Source organism: Cupressus sempervirens, chromosome 9, assembly GCF_028749045.1.
Source record: "Cupressus sempervirens isolate cs-2001-9-10 chromosome 9, ASM2874904v1, whole genome shotgun sequence".
NCBI classification, from domain to species: Eukaryota; Viridiplantae; Streptophyta; class Pinopsida; order Cupressales; family Cupressaceae; genus Cupressus; species Cupressus sempervirens.
The window spans coordinates 141,057,594-141,079,894 of record NC_143126.1 but is presented as its reverse complement, the minus strand read 5'-3'; the positions used below and the strand labels follow the sequence as shown (position 1 = coordinate 141,079,894).

General features: G+C 34.9%; 1 protein-coding gene across 3 annotated transcripts in view; it reads left to right on the top strand.

Annotated features, from left to right (window-relative positions):
• Positions 1–22,016, top strand: part of LOC149537909 (ubiquitin fusion degradation protein 1 B-like) — a 67,116-nt gene extending 45,100 nt beyond the window's left edge. For all 3 annotated transcript variants that reach the window (XM_089799324.1, XM_089799327.1, XM_089799326.1), the window contains 2 exons: positions 21,228–21,442; positions 21,535–22,016. In XM_089799324.1, coding sequence (XP_089655450.1) covers positions 21,228–21,442; positions 21,535–21,627 — 308 coding nt within the window. In that variant the 3' untranslated portion in view covers positions 21,628–22,016. The remainder of the gene's footprint in view (positions 1–21,227; positions 21,443–21,534) is intronic.
• Positions 22,017–22,301: the final 285 nt, after the last annotated feature.

The following is a 22,301-nucleotide window of genomic DNA, read 5'->3' as shown; positions in this document are numbered from 1 at the left end:
TGAATTATCTGATTTTGATTCCTCATAGTATGCCCACATAACTCTGTTAGCTTTGTCCTTTGGTCTAAGCGGACATTCATGGTTTGCATCATAGGGTCCCTTATAGTAGAAACATAATTTTTTCTTCCTCAAATCATTTAATGTTTCCCTGTCAAAAGGTGCTGGAGTTTTATCTTTAGAATCATTCTAAAAATCAGTTCTTTTTGATTTTTTATAAAATGGTTTGTTATCCTTACTAGAAGATGCTCCTTTGGACTGAAATTTGTTTGTTGGGACTGCATGTTCCATACTTCTTGCCTTTTTCATAGCTTCCTGTAAAGAAATGAGATCAAATGCTTTTATCCAACCTCTCAGTGGTTCGGATAGGTCCTCAATGAAAAAACTATCAATCTGCGCTTTGAAGTGTTTGGCACCATGACTGCCAACTGTTGAAATTCACCAATGAAATACTCCAAGTTGTCTGTTTGTTTCAGCTGTGTTAATTTCCGGAAGTAAACCTCTAGATCTTTCTTGTCAAATCTTTCAACCAACCTATCCACAAAGTCCTGATACTTTCTCACCTGATTATGTTGAAGTGTTACCATACCATGGTACCACCAATCATGTGCTAGTCTCTCCAAATGCAAAGTGGCGTATTTGATAGCTTCAATCTCTGTCATTGGCCTTAGTGCCAAGAATGTGTCAAGCTTATGAATCCAAGCTTGAACTGTCATCTTACCACTCCCATCAAATGTAGGCATAATAAGCTTACCTGTAGCCCTCTTTAGCTCACTATTTTGACCCCTAGGCTTCCTATCTTGTCTGAGTGACCTGTAATGTTTTCTCCTCTGATTTACAAAGCGTTCAAAGGTCATCCTCTCCTGAACTTGCGGTGCCAATAATTACCATTCATCATTTGCAGCCGTAAGGATATCTGCAAATGTCTCATCTTCAACTTCCTCTATTGGTTCTTGTACTGGTTCCTCTCTAACAAAAGTAGGACGTGTGGGCTTGTCTACTGTTTTGGAAAGAGTTCTATGAGTTCTAGGTGATCCCACTGCAGTCCTGTTATCCCCTTGTTCCAAATTCCATCTGTCCTGTGGGTTCATGTGCTCAACCATAGTGGTGAGTGCCTCTTGGTGGGCTATGCTTTTGCCTATCATCCATAGTGTCTGGCTGCCTGATAAAATCTTGTTCCCTGTCAAACAAAGCTCGCCTAATAGTGAAAAATCTGTGAGAGCCAACCCTAGGTGGCTTGTGATTGCTAAACCCTCAAGATGGCAGGATTTAACTCTGATACCAATGTAATATGCCTTTCACAAACTAACTGATTTTAGCCTCAAGGAATATTGTCAAACACTTGTATGCTGCCTTTCAATGCTAAGAAATTTAGAATGTTCGCAAATGATATTACAATGGCTCTTACAATGAACTAATATGCAAGTGCAATTCTTTTGGTATTTTCAATGCATATACATGGAAACTAGATATGGAATGCATACCTACAACCAATTGACATTTTGACAAACAATTGACATACAACTATTATGCTGATCATATATGCTATTAGATGGACATTTCGTCAAACAAATGGTAAGCAACATGTATCTCCTTTATTGAATTCATTCTCATGTACAATGTTGCTATGAGTTTGCCAAGACAAATGAGCTTACAATAATGACTACAGTAATGCCAAAATCTGATTCTGAATCATCACAATAAAATCATATGCCTACAAATTACAATGCTAACTACTAATAGTTGCAAGAGGAATCTGATAATAGTGATGCCCAAGAATGGAGATGAATCAAGCATGAGTACTGTAGCAACCAACAATAAATGTATTCTCCAATTTAAGCACAAATAGAACTCCTTAATTGAAGCTCTCCTGAATACCAAATTTAGTGGATATTTCACCACCTCAAATGGTTGCAACACTAAAGAGTTGACGTTCACCAGTGGCTGACTGAAATTAGAAACCTTAGTTTCTTCTCCCAAGTTCTTATCAAATGCAATTCACAATAATCATATGATTAACAATGAAGCCCTCATCTCTATTTATTCTTTCCCTTCACCCTTCTAGAAGGAAATAAAATATTATTTAAGTGCATTCTCTTGAAGCTTCCCCCTTTCCAATAAAATAATTAGTTGTATTTCTAGAAAATGCACTCTCTAGAAGCTTCTCCTTGCAATACAATATTTAATTGTGCTTCTAGAAAATTAAATTAATTAAATATAAAGTCACCTTTTAATTTAAATTTATTTAATGACTTTATAAGAAATTAATTTAATTAATTTCTCCTTATTTCTCCACTTAGCCTTCGGAGAATGTAAAGGCTAAGAACTCCACTGAAATGCTAAAAAGATGGGGACATTACAACTCTTGTTGTCCAGTAATCCACAGTTCCTCGTTGTCCGATATAAAAAAATTGAGGAAACTTTTGCTATCATTTTCTATCTAGGGATCGAAATGCACTGTTGACTATTTAGATTCATTCTGATTTTTAGTTTAATTGATAAATACAAAAAAAATACAGTTAACAGTACATTTTGACTTCTGGATAGAACCCCCAATAGTGTATTCCAAAATTGAAAGGAGTAGTCTTCTAGTGATTGTAAGTCCAATTATAAATTCCATTGCTAGAAACTGCTACCGTTGTCACCATAACTAGTGTTGAACCTATAGACTCCTGTAGGCCTTCAAGCCGAATGCCTTCAATGTAACATGACAAATCTAACTACCAGATAATAATATAAATATCAAATATCTAACAATTTGAGAGAAATAAAAAAATACTTTCAAACCTTAATAGTTGAATAAATGCTTCCCTTTTCACATGAACATGAATAACTTTAAAGTTCATTATCATCTAAAAGAAAGATATAATGTCACTAGAATAGCTAACTTCACACGAGAGACAATTTGACTAACAATTTCTATTTCTCTAATGCCAAAAGAAAGAATTTAGTAATTGATTTCACATAAAATTTTAAAAAGGAAACTAACAATAACAATTTTCCAATTCTTAATTATAGAATAAAGGAAATCATAAACCATATAATCTGATAGGCTTGATGGTTCACTCTTGCTTGTTTTTACTTTGAGCTCCTCGTCTCTTCAAGAGGAAAATAATATTATCAGGGGTTTTGACCACCCAATCGTGCATCTATGGTCTTGACCTAAATGATCCCGTGCACAACTTCCTAGTGGAAGTGGCTTGACCCTTCTCAAGGGGATGTAGACACGAGATTTAATTTTCATGCCTTTTGAGACTTGGTGCAAAACCTACAATTATCATAGCTAGTCAACCCATAGACCTCTTCACCTATTAGAGTGACCTACATTGTTGTACTGGTTCTGGTGACTAACGGTTACTACCCATAGCATAGTACCTTCTTGGCCAAGGTTTTAAACATGCAAGCCCTGTACTTTGTGGTGTCATTGTCAGCACCAAACTTGTATATTGAGTCCTTTTAGATTTATTAAGGTCTCTATGACCCATCTAGGACTTGCCATCCATTTCTAGCATTATCGGTCCATTTACCTAAGATAGGTACATATTGACATAAGTAGAACCTTTATGGTTTGCATGGTTAGAGACCATTTTATAGGGAGGCCCTTCCCAACAATTACTATTGTTATAACATTGAAGTATGGTTGGCAAATAAGGCTTTTCTGTTTTCCCTTCCTAGTATAAAATATGCATCCTTTCCCAAAATCTTTTACATTTTTAAATCTTGCTTTATGACCTAACTGATCAGGTTTGGACGATTAAATAGTAGAAATATGAATCAATGTATCAGATAATGACGTTCGGTTATATTTCAATGATAATCCAAATAAGCCTAATCCAGCGATTGTTTAGCATTCTATTGAACTCTAAAGTTTTTCATATCAGATTAAGTAAATAAATAAACACTATTAACTTATGAGACAACTCCTAGTACAAGTGTAGATTAAGTTCAATATAGAAGGCTAGGTGTCATCGATCACCATGCAATAATAATGAAAAGTCATAGACACCAATGTAGATGCAAATCTGATAAGCAAGAAATATCAGATTTATAGATCCTTAACTGACGTGCAGACTTACAATAGGAATACATATTCATAACTAATATGCAAACTCATACTTGTGTCTAGATTCTTACAGACATGCACACTCATACCTGTATTCAGACTATAACTATACGTATCAGATAGGCAGATAGATATGAACTGCATGCCACTTCACATATTGTGGCATACTTTTAGGGTGTAGTAGGTCATGAAAGGTCAAGATGTTTTGAACACTGAGCTTGATTAAGACGTGAATGATAGCAGACTGTTTCATAGCTGAATGCAACTCATTGGAATACAACTATGGATGATATTAATGATTTGAAGATTCATATTAAACAGTTCTCAAGGTAAGGTTTAATCTTGGAAATCGGTAGAGGATATTACCCCTTGGTTTTATTATATTCAAGGATTCAAATAACTCAGGAATCTTTATCAATCATATACATGTCGATAATGGACATTGATGCCTTGTGGATTCCAAAACTCAAAATCTCCTAGAATTTTCAAGCAAGAATAGTAAAGATATTGGATTTGGTTCCTGTCAATGATATTCTATGAGACTCAATCATAATTTCTTTTATTATAAAAATACACAAAGGATACTTCCTTTTGATGTTCGATAGGGATAAATTGACCGTGAGAACTTTCAAATATAACAGGATGTTTGCTGCTTTTCCTTGAGATTGGATTTCAAAATAGTGATAAAGATAGTTTGTATGCATTGCAGGTATGACCATACTATATTATTGATAATGAAAAAGTTGTTTGGAACTTTGGACTATACTGTTGCAAATGTGATGTTGTTGCTGTTGTCATTAATGGTTGTCGTTGATCTCTACATACTTTGGCTGATTGGATGAGGCCCTATTTTGATGCTTTGGTGTTCCGGATTGGCGTGCTCTGGAATTTGTGCTTTAATGATTTGTCTTTGGCCATGTTTATCTTGGTCCTGTTCATATTGTAACATAATGAGATACACTCTTTTGGGCTTGGTCCAGTTTGGAAATTGGTTAATGTGCTTCAGAAAAATAGTATGCATTGTAATGTGTAAATTCTATTCTTTGGCTCTGGATATTATGGTAAGGGGTAGTGTGTTATTTTGAGCGAGAAGTTTTTGTGTGGTCCATGTTTCATTCCTTTCCATTATGGAAATGTTTTGTGGTGACCTAATTCAAATCGTGTTTGGCCGATTTAGAAGATTGTGAAGGCATGGAATAGTACAAGTCAAAGATGATTATGTTTGATGTTCGTGTGTGGAAGGATGGCGAATTTGAAAGGAAAAATCTAGATATTGTTAAGTATGCAAAAGTGTGCAACCAAAGGCAGTAGACAGTGGGGTTCTTCCCGGTGTTGCAATTGGTGACAGTTAGCAATGGATTTCCTTTCATTATTCTTCTTTTGTTAGCGAGCCTTTCTTTGTTGGCTCTAATAGCTGGACAATGATCCTCATGTAGTGAGCCACGCTTCGTAAAATTCACCTTAATTGGTGTTTCATAATTGAGAATTAGCATTCTCTGTGGTTTCCCCATCTTGGGTTATCCACATAAGCATATGGTGTTCTTATGTGCTTTCATGTTCATATCTGTTTTATTTATCCAATTGAAGGAAGGTTGCTGTGGATCAATTAATATTTAAGAAAAATATTTTATGACCCTCTCCCCCACCCTCAACTATCCAGATTGTCCAACAACAATAATAATGAGTCCCAAAATGTGCGAGTAGTATTAGTCTTGCAATCAAATGATATTCTAAAAGCATTTTGTATAGCTCAGTCACCATGACTGAAATCTGAAATGGGATGCAAGAAATTAGTTTCAACAACATGGTTGATAATGATAGCATAGACCAATTTATTTGATTGAATGATAACTTACATAAATTATATAATATCTCCTCATGGGCATAATTTAGGAAGAGGGTAGATGCACACACTTCACATGAAGGTATGACAAATTCTTGACGAGCCGAGAACTCCATTACCAAGTTGAAGCTCTGAGAGGCTAGACTGAAGGTGATGCCCCAAATTATTTCACCCCGTCCCCTAACAACTTGTTGTCATGAAATTTATTGAACTTGGTCCCAATTTCCTTCATGATTTGATTCCCCCCCTACCGAATTGAAGCACACCACCTCCCCCCACAGAGCATAATGGTTTTTGTTTTCAAAGATCCCCCTAAAGATATGCCCATGGAAATAGAAGAAGTTCGTCCAAAAGAAATGGTAGATTCTTTTCCTCGAGATATTGAAGAAAACATTCATTTTACAAAAACACCATTATAAGTCGCCACCCAAGAATTTGAAAAGAAGCTGAATACTTCATGTTGTCTACGTAAGAGAGAGGATGCCAAGATATGGAAAGAGGCAATGTAAATTTAAAACCAATCATAACTCTGATTCCAATAGAGTTCGAATATTATCATTCTATGAATCATCAACACATATGCACACACATACACACATATTATATCATCTTTATACATATGCATTAGAAATGATAAAGATTGACAAACAAAAAAGATTTATCAAGCTTAGATTCAAGATATTACGTGGTTGATATATATTTTTGGTTTATAGCTGAATAACATGAAAAAAATTGAAATCATGATTTTCTTTAATTATAAAGATGGTATAGTCATGACTCAAATCTACATGCATGTAAATAATGAGATAATTAGGAGGTTGTTCCATTTAAATCAATAGAGTGAGATATTAATATTCATGTTAACAATGGCTTATTAATTCTATAATAAGTCTAGGAATGAAACATCTACTACCCAGATACGATCAAGGAGAGTAAGACTAACCCTAACCAGGAATCTAATGAACAATCACTTAGCTATAGGTTCTTTCTTGAATGGCATTCCCGACCTGCATCTCACGCTCGTATCCTCTCAGTCTGATGATACTCTTCCCCCATTCGTGGAATTGATCTACTCTTGCATCTGCCAACAAGTAAGGATTAGTCATCTTCATCTTCATAATCTTGTAAAAATCAAAATATCAATAACATCATATTGCATTATCCATTAGGGCCCGTTTGGTTGCTGGAAATAAATTAAGCATTGGCATTCAGAATGCTGACTTTGGGATTCTGGAATTTGGAATCTAGATTATGATTTGGGAATTCAATTTGGGACTGTTTGGTTGACTAGGAATTCCTAATGAGAATACTCATTTCCTCCGTTTGGTTGCACGTTGTGGAATTGGGATACTAGCCAAAATAAGCATTATTATTTTTATCTAGTTTTTTAACATATGAAATATATTTATAATATATCATTTTTCACAAAATGCGATTAAATTTATCGTATTATAACCATGCTACACAACAAAAATACTAACTCCATACTGAAAAAAAATTTGCATAAATCATTACATTGGCTGCTGTATATTGCTGTATATTGGCTGCTGTATATTGCTTTTTGAAATCATGGCTGCTGTGTATTACGTTTATTCCTTTTTGAAATTGAACTGCCCCAACTAACTAGACAGAGAGAGCTACTAAAAAGTTGAAAGAAAAAGGAAAATTCAATACTTGAACAATTTACACAGTTTTGCCTTCACACAAGCAAACCGAAGATATAAAATTGAATTATCAGTATTAAGTTTTTTTACATGAATGAAATGTATTTCAATATATCATTTTCGCTTGATTGAAAATGTGACAACAAAAATACTAACTCCATACACTAAAAAATACATTTTATATATTATCGTTACATTACAAACCATTTGCCAATTGTCTGTATACAAGGTCATTGTCACATATTGTTCCAACATACAAGGCCAATAATTACACATACAAGGCTGTGTAAAAAGATTATTTCAGCCTCATGGGCCTTACACGTTCTGCACTCATTTCCTTGATCTTTTTTTTCAGCTTTGGCTGAAGCAATGCCATCTTTGTCCACCTCTCGTGCCTTACGCATTTTGTCCGCAGTTCCATCATCATGTGAAATTGCAGCACAGAGGATATCAACCCATTCAAAATATCCACAACCATCATTTCCCTACAATACAAAATCAACATTAGTTCATATCAAAGAGATTGCATGTCATTAATTTGAAAGATATAATATATAGCATGTCAATAACCTTCTTTTTGTCAGGGCAATTCAAAAATTGACGCCCTGGATTTTTTTTCGTGTGCGATACTTTTACTAGACACGGCCCAGCACCACATGGGCATTCAAAAATTGGCACATCACACACAACCATGTATCCTGTATCAATAAATTGGTAAGATCAAAAAAGTTTCATGCAGTTATAAAGACAAAGGAACAGTTATATGCATAGGATCACTTCAGAAATTTGATTTAAAAAAAAAGGTTTTCATTTGTTTTTCTACAAAAACAGCAAAAGTGCTCATGAATGATGAGGAGAAAAGCCAAAAATGCAAGAGAAGTACAATGTTTGAATCCAAAAAACTCTAAGAAAATCCACTCTCATGGTGACATGTATTCAGCAAAAGGGCGAACACAAGTTTCTTTCAGGTTCAAACAATCTTAAAGCTTCTATAACCATCAAACATAATGTGAATAGGATCAACATAGTGTTAGCATCACTCATATAAATCGAGAAGTTATAGAACTATGACCAACAAAGCAGCACAACACTAAATCTTAATACATTTAATAGGTCTATCACAGCTAATACTTAGAATCACCAAGCAAAATTTATCCACATAAGGTCACCATCACTCATAAATTGAAAAGTTACCAGCAAAGTAGCACAACATAAATCTAGGGTTAGCTTCTAACAAATTGATTCCAATATATGCATACAAAGGCTGCTAACATTCATGCTCTTCAATAGAGGCTAACATCTCATTTCAGTTGCGAGTATAATCCAGATCCAATTTAAAAGAAGCTTCACAAATATATATTATATATCCAGATCCAAAATTATTGACAAATAGTTGCCAAAAACATAGGTACTATAACCATTAGACGGAATGTTAATCACCAAAGTTGCAACATTAAACAATTATAAAACTAGTCATAAAAGTATGTGAAGTAAAAGGTACTATAGCCCTAGAAACTTTATGCGAACATATTCCGCTCTCTCCTCTTCATTCATGATCAAAAACCCTTTGGCTCTATCAGGATCAGCCACAAAGGTGTCAAATGCTGCAATCAAAGCAGTAATACAAAGTTCACCAGTGGCTTTGAGTGCAGCATAAACATCTTGCAAGTCTTTTAGCTTATGCTCTTCAACTAATTCGATAAGTTGAGGTTGAAGGAGGGTCTCATTTAGCTTATCTATTGAATGAGACATCCCATCCATAGAACTAGCCATGCTGGCCTTCTTCCTCTTAGGCCTCTTTGACGATGATGCTGAATGAGCAGCATGTTTTCCATTCCCTGCACTACCCTGATTGGACATAGGAATATTCATATCCACATCATCCAAACCAGCATTAGTACTAACAGGTGTATGCATATCCCCATAATCATCGTCAAGATCTATAGTCTCATCCATATTGTGTCCTTCTTCAGTTTCTTGTGTTGTGGCAGCTGTTGCACCCTCAGCTATATCATTACCCACAATCAAGGATAAATCATTGTAGTATTGGAAAGACTGCCTTTTGAAGACTAGCATTTTTAAGCTCCCTACTCTGCATGTTGGTATAAAGATTGAATTACTTATTTGACCTTCATTGAAAATAATTTGGTTTTAAATAAGGTAAAAATATTTGAATGAGCATGTTACCTTCAAGAGTTCTTCCCAAACACTATCCTGCGCATCCATGGACTGTGTTGACTCGTTCCACGCGAAGCCACTAGTACCTTTCAGCTCTTTCATTATTCTATAGCCTTGCTTCTAGGTTTTCAACTTGTTCTTGAAATTGTCCTTGGACAAGTTCATGTTCAACTCTGCATTGAACTTTCGTTCAATGGCAGTCCATGCCTCTTTTTTAAATCCGCCCTCACCTTTTCGTCCGAGAGCAATTTGTTCATGGAGCAAGTCCAAAAACCTTCGTTCCATGTGTGGCTTCCAAAACACTTTCTTGGAAGAATTCAAAGGTGTTTGAGCAACTTCAACATCATTATTTTCCATGCTCGTCAGTAGTGCTGTGTATGAAATGAACAATGCTGAAGAAAATAGACAGAGTAGTTATAGACAAATCAACAGTTAGATAAAACAAATAAGAAAGAAATGCCATCGAAGTACTAAATCAAACAGTTGTAAGAACACCCAATTCAATTGGCTCCATACTGGTTCAAATAGAACAGTTCATCTGATGTCATATTAAATCAAATAGTTCTAAGAACACCCAATTCAATTGGCTCCGTGACTGGTTCAAATAGATTTTTTGTAACTTCATACGTTGGTGTTAAAATTCAAAGGTAGATTTGTTGGTCATGGCAGGCAAATGAGTGGTTTGAATCAATAAAATAAGTCAAATGTTGTACTCACAGTAGACCCCATTATAGGAAAGCAAACAAATTCTGGTTGGAAGAAAATGTTCTTTAGGTCACATCAGGAGTACCAAATATCTATGGCCATGAAGATATTTTAATTTTTTTGAAGAATTGAAACAACACATGCTTGAAATACATCACACAAAGAGGGAAAAGGCTAGATTCTACATGACAAGCCAATTGAACAGTATTAACTTATTAAATGAGAAACCATGTATTAAATAAGGTAAATGAGAAACCATGCTTTAGAATAATTATAAATTAAATAATATAAAGCAAACACACAAAGCAACAAAGCGCTGTCCACAATTTACTAGCACATGAATTCTTCATCCAGAAGCAATGGAGCCAAGTCTACCTGTCTTATATTATATGGATATGAGCTCACCTACTTTTGACGGACAACTCTGACCATGCAAATAGCAAAAACATAATCATCTTCTAGAAATTGAAAGGAGATGTTTTCTATCATACCCAGTTGAGTAGGTTCAGGTAGATGCTAAATCTGATTGGTGACCAAACAGCGAGAGAACTCTTTCTTGGTGTGGTAGTTTCTTTATGTTGCATGCCAATCCAAAAGTCAAATCAATTATTTAAAGCTTAAACAGAAACCCAAAAAAAATTAAGGTGGTTAATTAGGCGTGGAGGAATTGTCGCCAGCCCCACATCTCAAAACAAATTTGTAAAAGAGAGACTGGGTTTTGAGGCCAATGTGGTAATAGTTAAAACCCCCGAAAAAAATTGTCATAGTTCAGTCAAGTTTTATGCCTTGTTAAAGATTTTTAAATATTTTATTTTGGACCAGAGACATTTTTTTAATTCATGCCCTGTTCTACCCAATCTCTACGATCTTTAAAAAAAAAAAAATTAAATCCAACGCTTATTGCCTGTCATGTCATGCATGTAGCTTAGGGCTACCCAATTTCTGCAATCTTATTAAATTTAAAAATTAATGCTAAATCCAACTCTTATTACCTGTCATTTTGTATGAGGATACCTATATTTATAAATCAATATAAGTTTTAAATTATAAATGTACCACTTGTGGAACCTTTGACTATCCAATAAACCTTTTGCCATTTGTATTATGCATCCCACAGTCCACCTTTCGGCCAAGTATAATTTTGTTTTGTAATGAGTGTGGAAAAGGTCCTGCCAGCACATTTCATTCTTAAATGTAAGTTACTGTAGACTTTCACAGGACTGCCCATTGAAAGGCCCATTGTGTTGCTGGGTCCATCAAATGTAGAGCCTCTTTGTACCGCTAATTAAGGCACATATCTGTGAGCCACATGACATGCACAAACTATGACTTGGCATTTGCCTTTTTTAGTTCCTAAACACCAGTGCCTCAAGCCAGTTTTTAGTTCTTCCACAAGTCATTGTCACTTGAATTATGGTAGGAGGCAATTTCGAGTTGAGAAGTTTCTCTGTTGTGTGAACTCTGTTTCATACGTCATTTAATGCCTACTACAATCCATTTGGAAGACTTTTTTGATGCAGAATTTATTCATTTTTATTTTATATTGTGAAAGATTCATTGATGTCTAATTTTGTCCAACTGTACTGTATGAAAGATTTATCGATGTGGAATCTACAACTCTACATATATCATTAAAGACTTATTGATGTAGAATTTACTCATCTCTACCTTATTATGGAAGATTCTTTGATGAGAATGTACAACTCTATTTAATTAGGGAAGACTCAGTAGAAGCAGAATTTATTCAACTTCACTCTATCATGAAAGATTCATTGATGCAGAATTTACTCAAATCTACCCTACCATGAACCACCCATTGATGCCGAATTTACTCAAATCTGTCCCATCATGAAAGACTCGTTGATGCAGAATATACAATACTATCTCCTATCATGAAAGAATCATGAATGCAGAATTTACTCAACTAGTATCATGGTCCTAGGACTCTTTGATGCAGAATTTACTCAACTCTACCATATCATGAAAGACTCCAATGATGCAGAATTTACACAACTCTACCTTATCATGGAAGACTCTTTGATGCAGAATTTATTCAGCTCTACCCTGCTGTTAAGGAAGACTCAAATGATGCAGAATTTATTCAACTCTACTCTATTAATAGAAAGACTCAAACGATGCAGATTTTCCAACTCTAGCCTATTCTAAAAGACTGATGCAGAATTTATCAACTCTGCCCTATGATAGGAAACTCATATTGATGCAACATGTCTCTTGGAGCTGTTACATGAAATACTTTTGAAAAACAAGAGAACTCGTGGAAAAACAAATTTATGCATTTTAGAAATCCTATGCATGAAATAAAAAGCTATTATGAAATACCTTAGGAATGGAAATGGAAGCTTCCCTCATCAACTTACCAGTTTACTTTCAGATATATCATTCGTCTATAATTTTTTCTCATCTTTCTAATTTAAATGTCTAAAAATAAATTTAGCAATTTGTTGTTGCTTTTGAAAAAAACAATCACTGCTATCCAAAATTTTGTTGCTTTTGAAATGAACACAAATTGCTGTAGCTACCCACAAAAAATCATGATATCTGATGAGGCTTTTGATGAATTTGCTTCAAATTTAAACTACAAAATCTAATCAAATAGAAAATCTAAAGCACATATAATCACAACATAGAAAATCTAATCACATATAATCACGGGTGGAAAAGGACAATGTTACTGTTTGCATGCATGCTCAGAACTAATTAAGTTCAAACTTAATCTCTAATTACAAACACGAAAGAGCTTGGATTTTAAGCTAAACCAGAAAGAAAAAAGATTCCCCCTATGTGTTCTAGTGCACATGAGAGACAAAGGTGAAGACAAAAGAAATATGGCTGAACTGGATTGCAACACGCACACACTTCAATCTTTCATGCTTCATGCTTTTCATGAAAAGAGCTATTCTCAGTTATAAAGTGACTGTCAACTTATTCTATTCGATACAATGACAAAGTTCTGATTAATAATTTGTCCAGACTTTTGTAAAAGTGGCTTTTTAAAGCGACCAGTCAAAACACTGCTTCTGATAATAGTCTGTCAATGTTAGTAAAAGTTACAGTTCCTCAGTGTAATCCACACTGAATATATAAATTATAACTAATGCTACAAAACAGACAACTGAGGACAAACCAACCATGATGGACTGCCAACAGTAGGGAAAATGGGGAATTTAAGTAGATAAAACTGAACAGTAGCAGATAATTAATATAAAACTTAGTCTAAAGTATCATTTTCCCATAAAGAAAATCTGACCAAATCATCCAAACTAGAAAATCTGACCAAACTAGAAAGGTAGTATTATTCTGGACAAAGTATACGAAATGACATATGGTACAGCTATAGTGAAAACACATTTCATATAAAAAAATTCCATGACATCAACAAAATGTCAATGTGAACTCCTCAACATTCACGTTTCATGCCAAAGTCTGAATATTTGTTTATCAAGTAAAAGTTTGAGCAGCAGAAAATATATGTAACAAAAATCACAAGCTAGTAATAAAAGTGTAACATCATCGAGATCTATAATCATCCCACATCCTTTTTGCTATGTCATCTCTAAACTTCCCCCAATCCTCTCTATCACGTTGAGTCATCCCATATATCTCAAGTATTGGTACATGTATCCCTTCGTGATCATCTTCCTCATCAATGTCTATTTCAGAAGGAATACCATCTTCTATGGTAATGAAGTTGTGTAATATGCAGCATGCCAATACAATCTTTGTTTGGGTCATGATTTGATATGACGTTGCTTGCCTCAAGATAGGAAAGCGTTGCTTCAAAATGCCAAATGTGCGTTCTATTGCATTTCTGAGCGAGGAGTGGCGGTTGTTAAACAACTCTTCAGGAGTGTTTATGGGGTTTGCTCTTGAGAACTCTTTTAGGTCGTAACGGGTGCAACGATAAGGTGCAAGGAATCCAGGTACATTGGGATATCCAGCATCAACCAAATAATATTTACCTGCATTCAATTAAAAGTCTATTAATATAACTTTATACTAATTGTTATAGGCATCACTATATAAACACATTTGACATACTTGGGGGAACCACCAATGGATCAGATCTAGCAAGAGCCGATGCTAGAACACGACTGTCTGCAGTAGACCCTTCCCATCCAGCAAGGACGTATTGAAATTTATAGTCAAATGAAGACACACCTAAAACATTTTGTGACAAGTTACCGTTTCTATCACGATATGGAGCTTGAGTGTCAACATCAACAGTGACTGGAATATGAGTTCCATCAATTGCTCCCACACAATCCTACAATAGGAAAATTTATAATCAAACAAACATGCAATTATAGCATCCATAGTGAAGAAAATTAAAAATGTATTGATAGGATATCTACCTTGAAGTATGGATCGAAACAATCCTTCCCACTAATTTCTGGGGGAGTGGTTATAATTGGTGGCAAAAGATAATCACTATGGAGTGCCAAGATTGCAGCTAAAACTTTGTGGAAGCATCGACTGATTGTCTCTCCTGAGTGACCAAAGTTATGGGCAATCTTACGATTCCTCAAATTATGGCCAAGGGTATGGAGGAACATCACAAGTTGTTCTTCCAATGTTAAGTGCATCGTATTTGTGATGCTTCCTTTTTCCCTAAGAATAGTTGCTAGATGAAAGAAGGCTCCTTTGCTCATTCGAATTTGATCATGACAATCAGTGTCATTCGAATAGATAATACATTTATAAAAGGGAATCTCGCCTCTTTTTCGCTTACTTATTTTTCTTCTACCTTCTTGTGCAAATGCTGCTATAGATGCAGCGAAGGCAGCTAGACCAACTACAAGAGCACAAATGACTCTTCGCTTCTTGGCAACGTGTCCTAGAATGATTTTATTTTTCAGTAGATCCATCAACAACCTAAACATAATGTGGATACACATTTCATTAGATCTATGAAATTACTAAAATACAATTAATAACCTGTTTAGTCACTAAAGAAACACCACTAATCATACCGTATACACATCACAACCCTATCATGTAGAAGATATTAAATTTTAGCAACTAGTCTCTTCACATAATCCACAACTACAAACAAATATGCTGGTAAATGCAAATGAAATCAAATTTGCAAATTTTCCATGAAACTAGAATTAAATGTAAAAGCCATGAAAAACCATGAATGTTGAATGGAGGAGGACTGCAAAGCTATGAAAAACTAATCAGATGTTTACCTCGAAAGAATGACTGGATTGCTGGATTGAAGATGGAAAGACTGGATGTTGGCTTCCTCCGCTGTTTCCCCCACGTTCTATCTTCAGCAAAATAAAATCATTGTCAAACTTGATATCCATAATACATAAATAATAGATTTATATAACATGATAGATTTTCACAAGTCTAATAATCATAATCCACCTCCACAATCAATGCAACAAAAACAGGTAAACACAATTTAACAATCAGTGTATCATTCCCTGTCACACTCCAAATTAGATTTTTGAGTAGTAATTTGATGCACTCACTCACTAGTCAACTAACGTTTGTAAGCGAACCTCTAGGCATTGGTCTTATTTGAAGATAACACCAACATTCAAAAGCTTATCATACTTTCTGCCAATACCCAAGACTGTACCATAAAATTGTGTATTTAACTTTTATAGAACAAAGCTGATTATAAAGAAAGAACAGCAGTTGAGAAGGAACAACATGAAAGGAAGAAAAATTGAAAAAATTGAAGTGTTTCCATCATTGATTGACCATATAGAAAGCCAGTAGTTCTAGTTATAAAATGAGCCAAGTAACTAAAACCACCAGCCTAAATCAACAACAAACTATAAAAATACCAGTTGAAACATAAATTGTAGTTGAAATTCAAGAGATTTTAGAGCACCACAAATTATTCTCAAAATTTAAAGTGTTTGAAGCTGTCTGAAACATAAATCAGATAATCGACATTTAATTATTGCCACAGCTAAAGACTGATAAACCATGAAGCAAAACTTCTAAATTAAATTATAATCATTTGATCGATTACTCTAATAACTCTTACAATATAATGAGAAAATAATAATAATCATAATAGATTTGAATGGCAGTTTTGATGAAACAGTTACATAAGACAGCTATCATGGTGTTTTTGAAAGGCACCTTCAGTCCAAACTCAAGTTTTTAAGTGCAACAATGTCACCAAGCAAAGCGAAAGTATCTATACACGAAGTACCAATCCAACTGTAAAATAAATAACTCTGAATGCCTATCTGCTTACGCTAGATTATGTAAGGTAACTGATTGCACTTTGACATTTGTTCCAGAAAACAATCAAATAACTCCATAATGAGCAAAGACATTAAACTCATCAAAAACTAGTTCACAGCTCTCGGAGGTAGACTAGCAAGCTTTGTAGAGAGAATATATTACAAAGACCACACAATCCTACAATTGGTTAAATTTACACGAAGACCACATAAATTACCCATACAGATTATACAAGAGATAACATACAACGATTACAAGAGATTACTTAATACATAATGTTATCCATAACTGTAAATCGAACAATCTTATGATAAAAATGGATGGACTGCAATGGGATGAAAGTGAGGCATCCACAACTATCAACTTTATATGCTTTCATTTTTGGCCAATCAAATTATTTATGAAAACATATTCCTTGCATATATATCATAATAAGTACCTATATCTCCTTCACAGCCCCAAAAAAATGATATCAAATGGGTAAATACCTTTGCAATGTGCCAATATTAAGTTCTCCAAAATAAGAGTGCAAAATTTGATGACATTTCTTGTGAGTGCTCAAGTTGAAAACTATAGTCTTACAACAAAAGTGGAAGGACTATGCAATTTTCATTCCCATTTGTTGTGATGGTATCCTTTGCACTTTTTAAGGCCTGCTTTAGGTAAAACATTGAAACAAAGATCGCTAACATGTAAAACCCTAAAACCTCGATTTCTAATACAAAAAGCAAGTTAAATAGAGACACTAGAGATGAATGAGTAGAGAGAATCTTCGAGGGGAACGGGGAGGAATTGTACCCCCATCATCTCTAGGAATAAAAATGTACCCCCACTCCTATTGCACCTGCATGCTCAAACTCCCCCAAATAAATCCTCATAACATATTTCCGAAATCGTAAGCCCAAATACAGACCCGCTTTACTTGCATGCTTAAATCCTTGCTTAAACCCAAAACAATCCTCTTCACATGATGCTGAGGGACTTTAAACCAAAAATAGCTTTAGAAATTCAAAACGCTGCCCACCATGATAACAGTTACGGCCAACATTGACACTTATTACCCTGTGGACTTGCCTATCAACTTCAAGAAATGGATAGTAAAACAATATACAAAAGTAAATGGAAAATTTCATTGGGAGCAGCGTAGTTACAGCTTGAAATACAGAGAGTAAATTTAATCTACAACAGTGACACTTATTACCCTGCGGACATGCCTATCAATTTCAAGAAATGAACAGTAAAATAATATACTAAAGTAAATATAAGATTTCACTGCGAACCTTGGGTTTGCAAAGCTAAATACATTTCATAAAACCTAGAATGCAGCTTAGTTATAGCTTGAAATACACACATAGAGTAAATTTAATCTACAATCAAATGCAACGATACGAGAAAATGTCTTACTGAACATTGAAGAATTTGAAACCATGATCAAATGATCGAAAAGAGCAAACACAGATTGGTGAGTAAGATTCAACGCCTGTCAAACATATATAGAGCATGCCGCTCAAGACGCCTTTGCAACTATTTCTTTAAAGCCGTAGTTCTTAACAAATTTATTGAGTATAACAGAACTAATTTGTCCTACATTCACAGGCAAATGTGACAAAGGTCTTGAATCATTGTCAAACTTGAAATGACAAACCCAAATGCCCTAATGATGGACCAACAAAATATAATCCTTCTGAAGCTCAAACAAAAGACAAAAGATCAAAAAGCATAATGTGTGAAAGACCACAAGTAAGTAGGGAAATGAAAATAATGTTTGGAAGAGAGAATGGTACCGACGTAGAGCCGATTGACGTTAATGCCCTCTTTTTCTACTGCCACCAACAAATAGTTTTTTGTCACCCAGATGAGAGAGAAAGAGCCCAAACATCAAGAAAGCAAATACCTGCACAGAGTAACCACGGGCAGGAATAACCAGAGGTGGGAAAAACCAGAGGCGCACAAAAAATCTGAGGAAGCAAAAAGTGAGCTACGAAGATTATAATACCCAAGATCCGAGCGGGAAACAACATCCGGACGTCAAGAAAAATTTATTTTGATTTGTTGTGCAATGCTCGTTTTGCATAAAAATGGAATTAAAATGAGAATACCACCAATTCCACCTTTTTAGATGGAAGACCGAATCCAAGGTTTAGGGGTTAAATGAGCATACCGGATCCTCATTTTGTCTAATTCTAATTCCGATTGTGCCGACCCAAACAGCGAATTAAAACTTTTTTAGAATTCGAAATTCTAATTCCATTCCAAATCCGCAAACCAAATGGGCCCTTAATGAATATAATCCCCATGTGATTATAACTGACTAATTAGTCCACATAAATGAAAATATGATCATATTAATCATAATCCTCTTAATGAAATGTTCAAAATTCTATAACTATGTAAACAATTATCACACTTTAAAAACACCCTTAAGGGTTTGCAAATAGAAATCCAACACACCTGTTAAAATTGTCTTTTCGTCAAGCACTATCTACCCAAAACCAAAGAGATCAATATAGACGATACCAAAAGTATCAGCTTGCGATGGGTAGGTGATTTGGCTTGGGCAGTGAGTTTGCTCCCTGCTGGTCTCAAATTCGACTCCTTGAACCCAGTGTTTAACTGGTATGTGTAATGTACCAGCCCTTACCTGTACCTCAAGGGATTAGTCATGCCTCAACTTGCCTCAAATTGAGTGTCGGGCTGGGTCACAGGGATACCCTCGATAACTAAAATAAAAAATAAAAGTAAAAAAGTAAAATAATAATAATAATTATATCAAGAGTATCAAACTGACACTTAACTTTAGAGGTGCAATACCAGCAAACCCTGTACAATCAAATTGTCTCCTAATGAAAGGCTTAAAGAATGAGAGCATCACTCTATCCAATTGATCAGGATTCATACCACAAGAAAACCACATAAGCCAAGGTACAAAACTGCTCTGATAGCAATTTGGTTCATAACTATCATGGATTTTCCATAATCGACTCATGAACACAAGTCCTTACCTATATGAATATGAATAGCTAAATATGTTTGAAGTAATACAAGTTAAATGCTTAAGAAGACAATTCTGTGCTTTAGAGTTGCAGTAAGTTCTGAAATTGTTGTATTGGTTGTATGACATGAATTGAATGCAAAAAAACAAAGAACTAAAATGTGTAAGATAAGAAAACCTCATACAAGAGATTACTCTTGGGTTTGACTGTATCAGATCATGCTCGATAAGTTCAGTTGCAGCCAATCCTATCAAATATGGACTATTCATATGTGGCTATAGCTGTAAGGTGTCCTGTCCTGTTCACTCTTGAATTCCATCTTCTTCATTTTTCCCCTGCACTGTTGTGCAAATTAGGAACAAGTACAACTATCAAGCACCTTAGTCATACAAAATGGTAAATGAACTCAGGGACTTTGCTACAACTCCATTGAAGTGCATTCATCATCTGACTCAGATCATCAAACCTCTCAAATCATTTTTTCTCTGAAAATATTGAGGAAACTTCTTCAATGTACTTCCGAATTGGTAAAATTAACCTATTGAAATGTTGTCTACAGGTGAACATGAAAAATGTTGCCATTGTGGCTGGACAACGATATCTTTATTGTATAATAAAGCTGAATTTAATGTTGGTTTTACACTTGCGTACAAGTGCTGAACCATGGGTTTTTTTACTAAAATTTGTTTGGCATTTTCTTTTATTTAATTAGTTTATTTTTGATGAATTTCCATGCCTCTACTATGAGAATATGCAACTGTAGAGTACAGTATCATGAATTTTGTACAATACTTTTTACAGAAATTATGCAGGAGCTTCATACAGAGGCCTAACTTTACTCAACATATCACATGCTAGAATGATTCTTGAGAGATACAATAAATACAGATAAGTTTGCTATATGCAGGACAGTTTAGCATTTGAGCTTAACTCAGAAATTTGAAATTGTAATTTATCTCCAAGCATGCCAAAATTTATTGTAGTGTTAGATGGCAAGTCAGAAAACAAATTAATAGATCTCATTTTCTCAAACCAGAGTGCCTTGTGTCTCTCTCATGCAACCCACGAAGTAAGCAGAAGTGGGGTGAAATAAACCCCGGAAAACTATCAATTTTGTTTTATTGCATGGTACTCCGTACCATTCATTTGAAGCCCCTCAATCCTTAATCCAGTAAAAGCCAATGATCCAAGGTCAAACAACTTATAAAGAACCCATGTCAACATACATGGCATTGTGGAAATAAGCAAAAATGTCATTTTAGAGGACATATGCAAGATATAGCTAGAAATCTTGAATCTGTTATGAAATATGCAATCAAATTGCATGACCAAGGCTTATCTGGAATTGATTTTTTTTCCATTTTTCCATCCAGTTTTTATTGTAGTGATTGCAATGCTTTTGTACAATTATTGTTAGAGGTTTATAATGGGGTATGCAATATGCATATGTCAAATAGGCATAAATAAACTAATTTCAATCAGCTGCAAGTTAGATTGATGAAATATGAGAGAATGTGTAGCTCATGAATTATGTTATGTGCTGAATTCAGAAGCCAAAGACGAAGCAGGACCTAAATTCATTCCTTTCACTGGAGTTGGACGGCGAGTGGATGGAAAGAGTGTTCAGAATTCTACAGGACCTGTATCTGCCTCTAGATCTACAAAATCCACATACCGAACTACAAATGGAAACTCATCAAGCTTAAGATCCAAACCCTCTGCTACTGCAAAGCAGATATCAGACTCAAATGGTGATCAAGAAAAGGTAATTGCTTTCTTAAAATAGAGGAGTTGAAAACCTTGAGGTATTTAAATTTGCAATTAGGTTATCTGAATTGTTTTTCTGCTTTCTGTTAGGCTTCTTCCAAGGACCTTGGCAGAGATGAGGTACCAAAGGAACCATCAAAGTTCCAGCCTTTCACTGGCAAGAGATATGTGTTGAAGGGTTGAGAAGAAGATGCACAAAACAATTTAATAGACATTCTAGATGACAATCTATGCAATGTGTGTTGAATGTCCTAAAGATGTTGGTATTTTATGTTGTAAATGTCTTGAATGTCCTAAAAATGTTGACAGTTTCATTTGCTTGGTAAATATTGGATGAATTATGGCTGCCTTTAACAGTGGGTCTTAACTGTTTGACAATACCCTGAAGATTTGTCAACATGGGTCAGACTCAAATATACCTACAAAAGCTACATTACAACTTGCAAGTGGCTAGTCAAGTTGCTGACCTTACTTATTGGTGAGGGGATCATGGACCTATACCATGCTTTGCGAGTGCCCCCTTTCACCATTATATCACAATTAGTTATCTAAAATAAATATATAAATGTAAATGTGTATATGTGGATGAACTTATAATGCTTCATAATTAAATGTCTGAAATGGTGCTTTTTTTAGTCTAAATAGTCAAGTTGTAAAAGAAGTCCAAGAAGTTTTAAAAAGAATAACACATAATCCCAAGCTACAATCTCATGAAGTACAATGAATCAATTGATACTTACAGTTGATCCCAGAAATAGGCTCGCGCCTAAATAAGGGCAGTTCGGCAATTTCATAGGAATGGGACAAATTACATCCCTATGATAAAATCTATAGGATTTTAGAAGCCGAATCTTTGC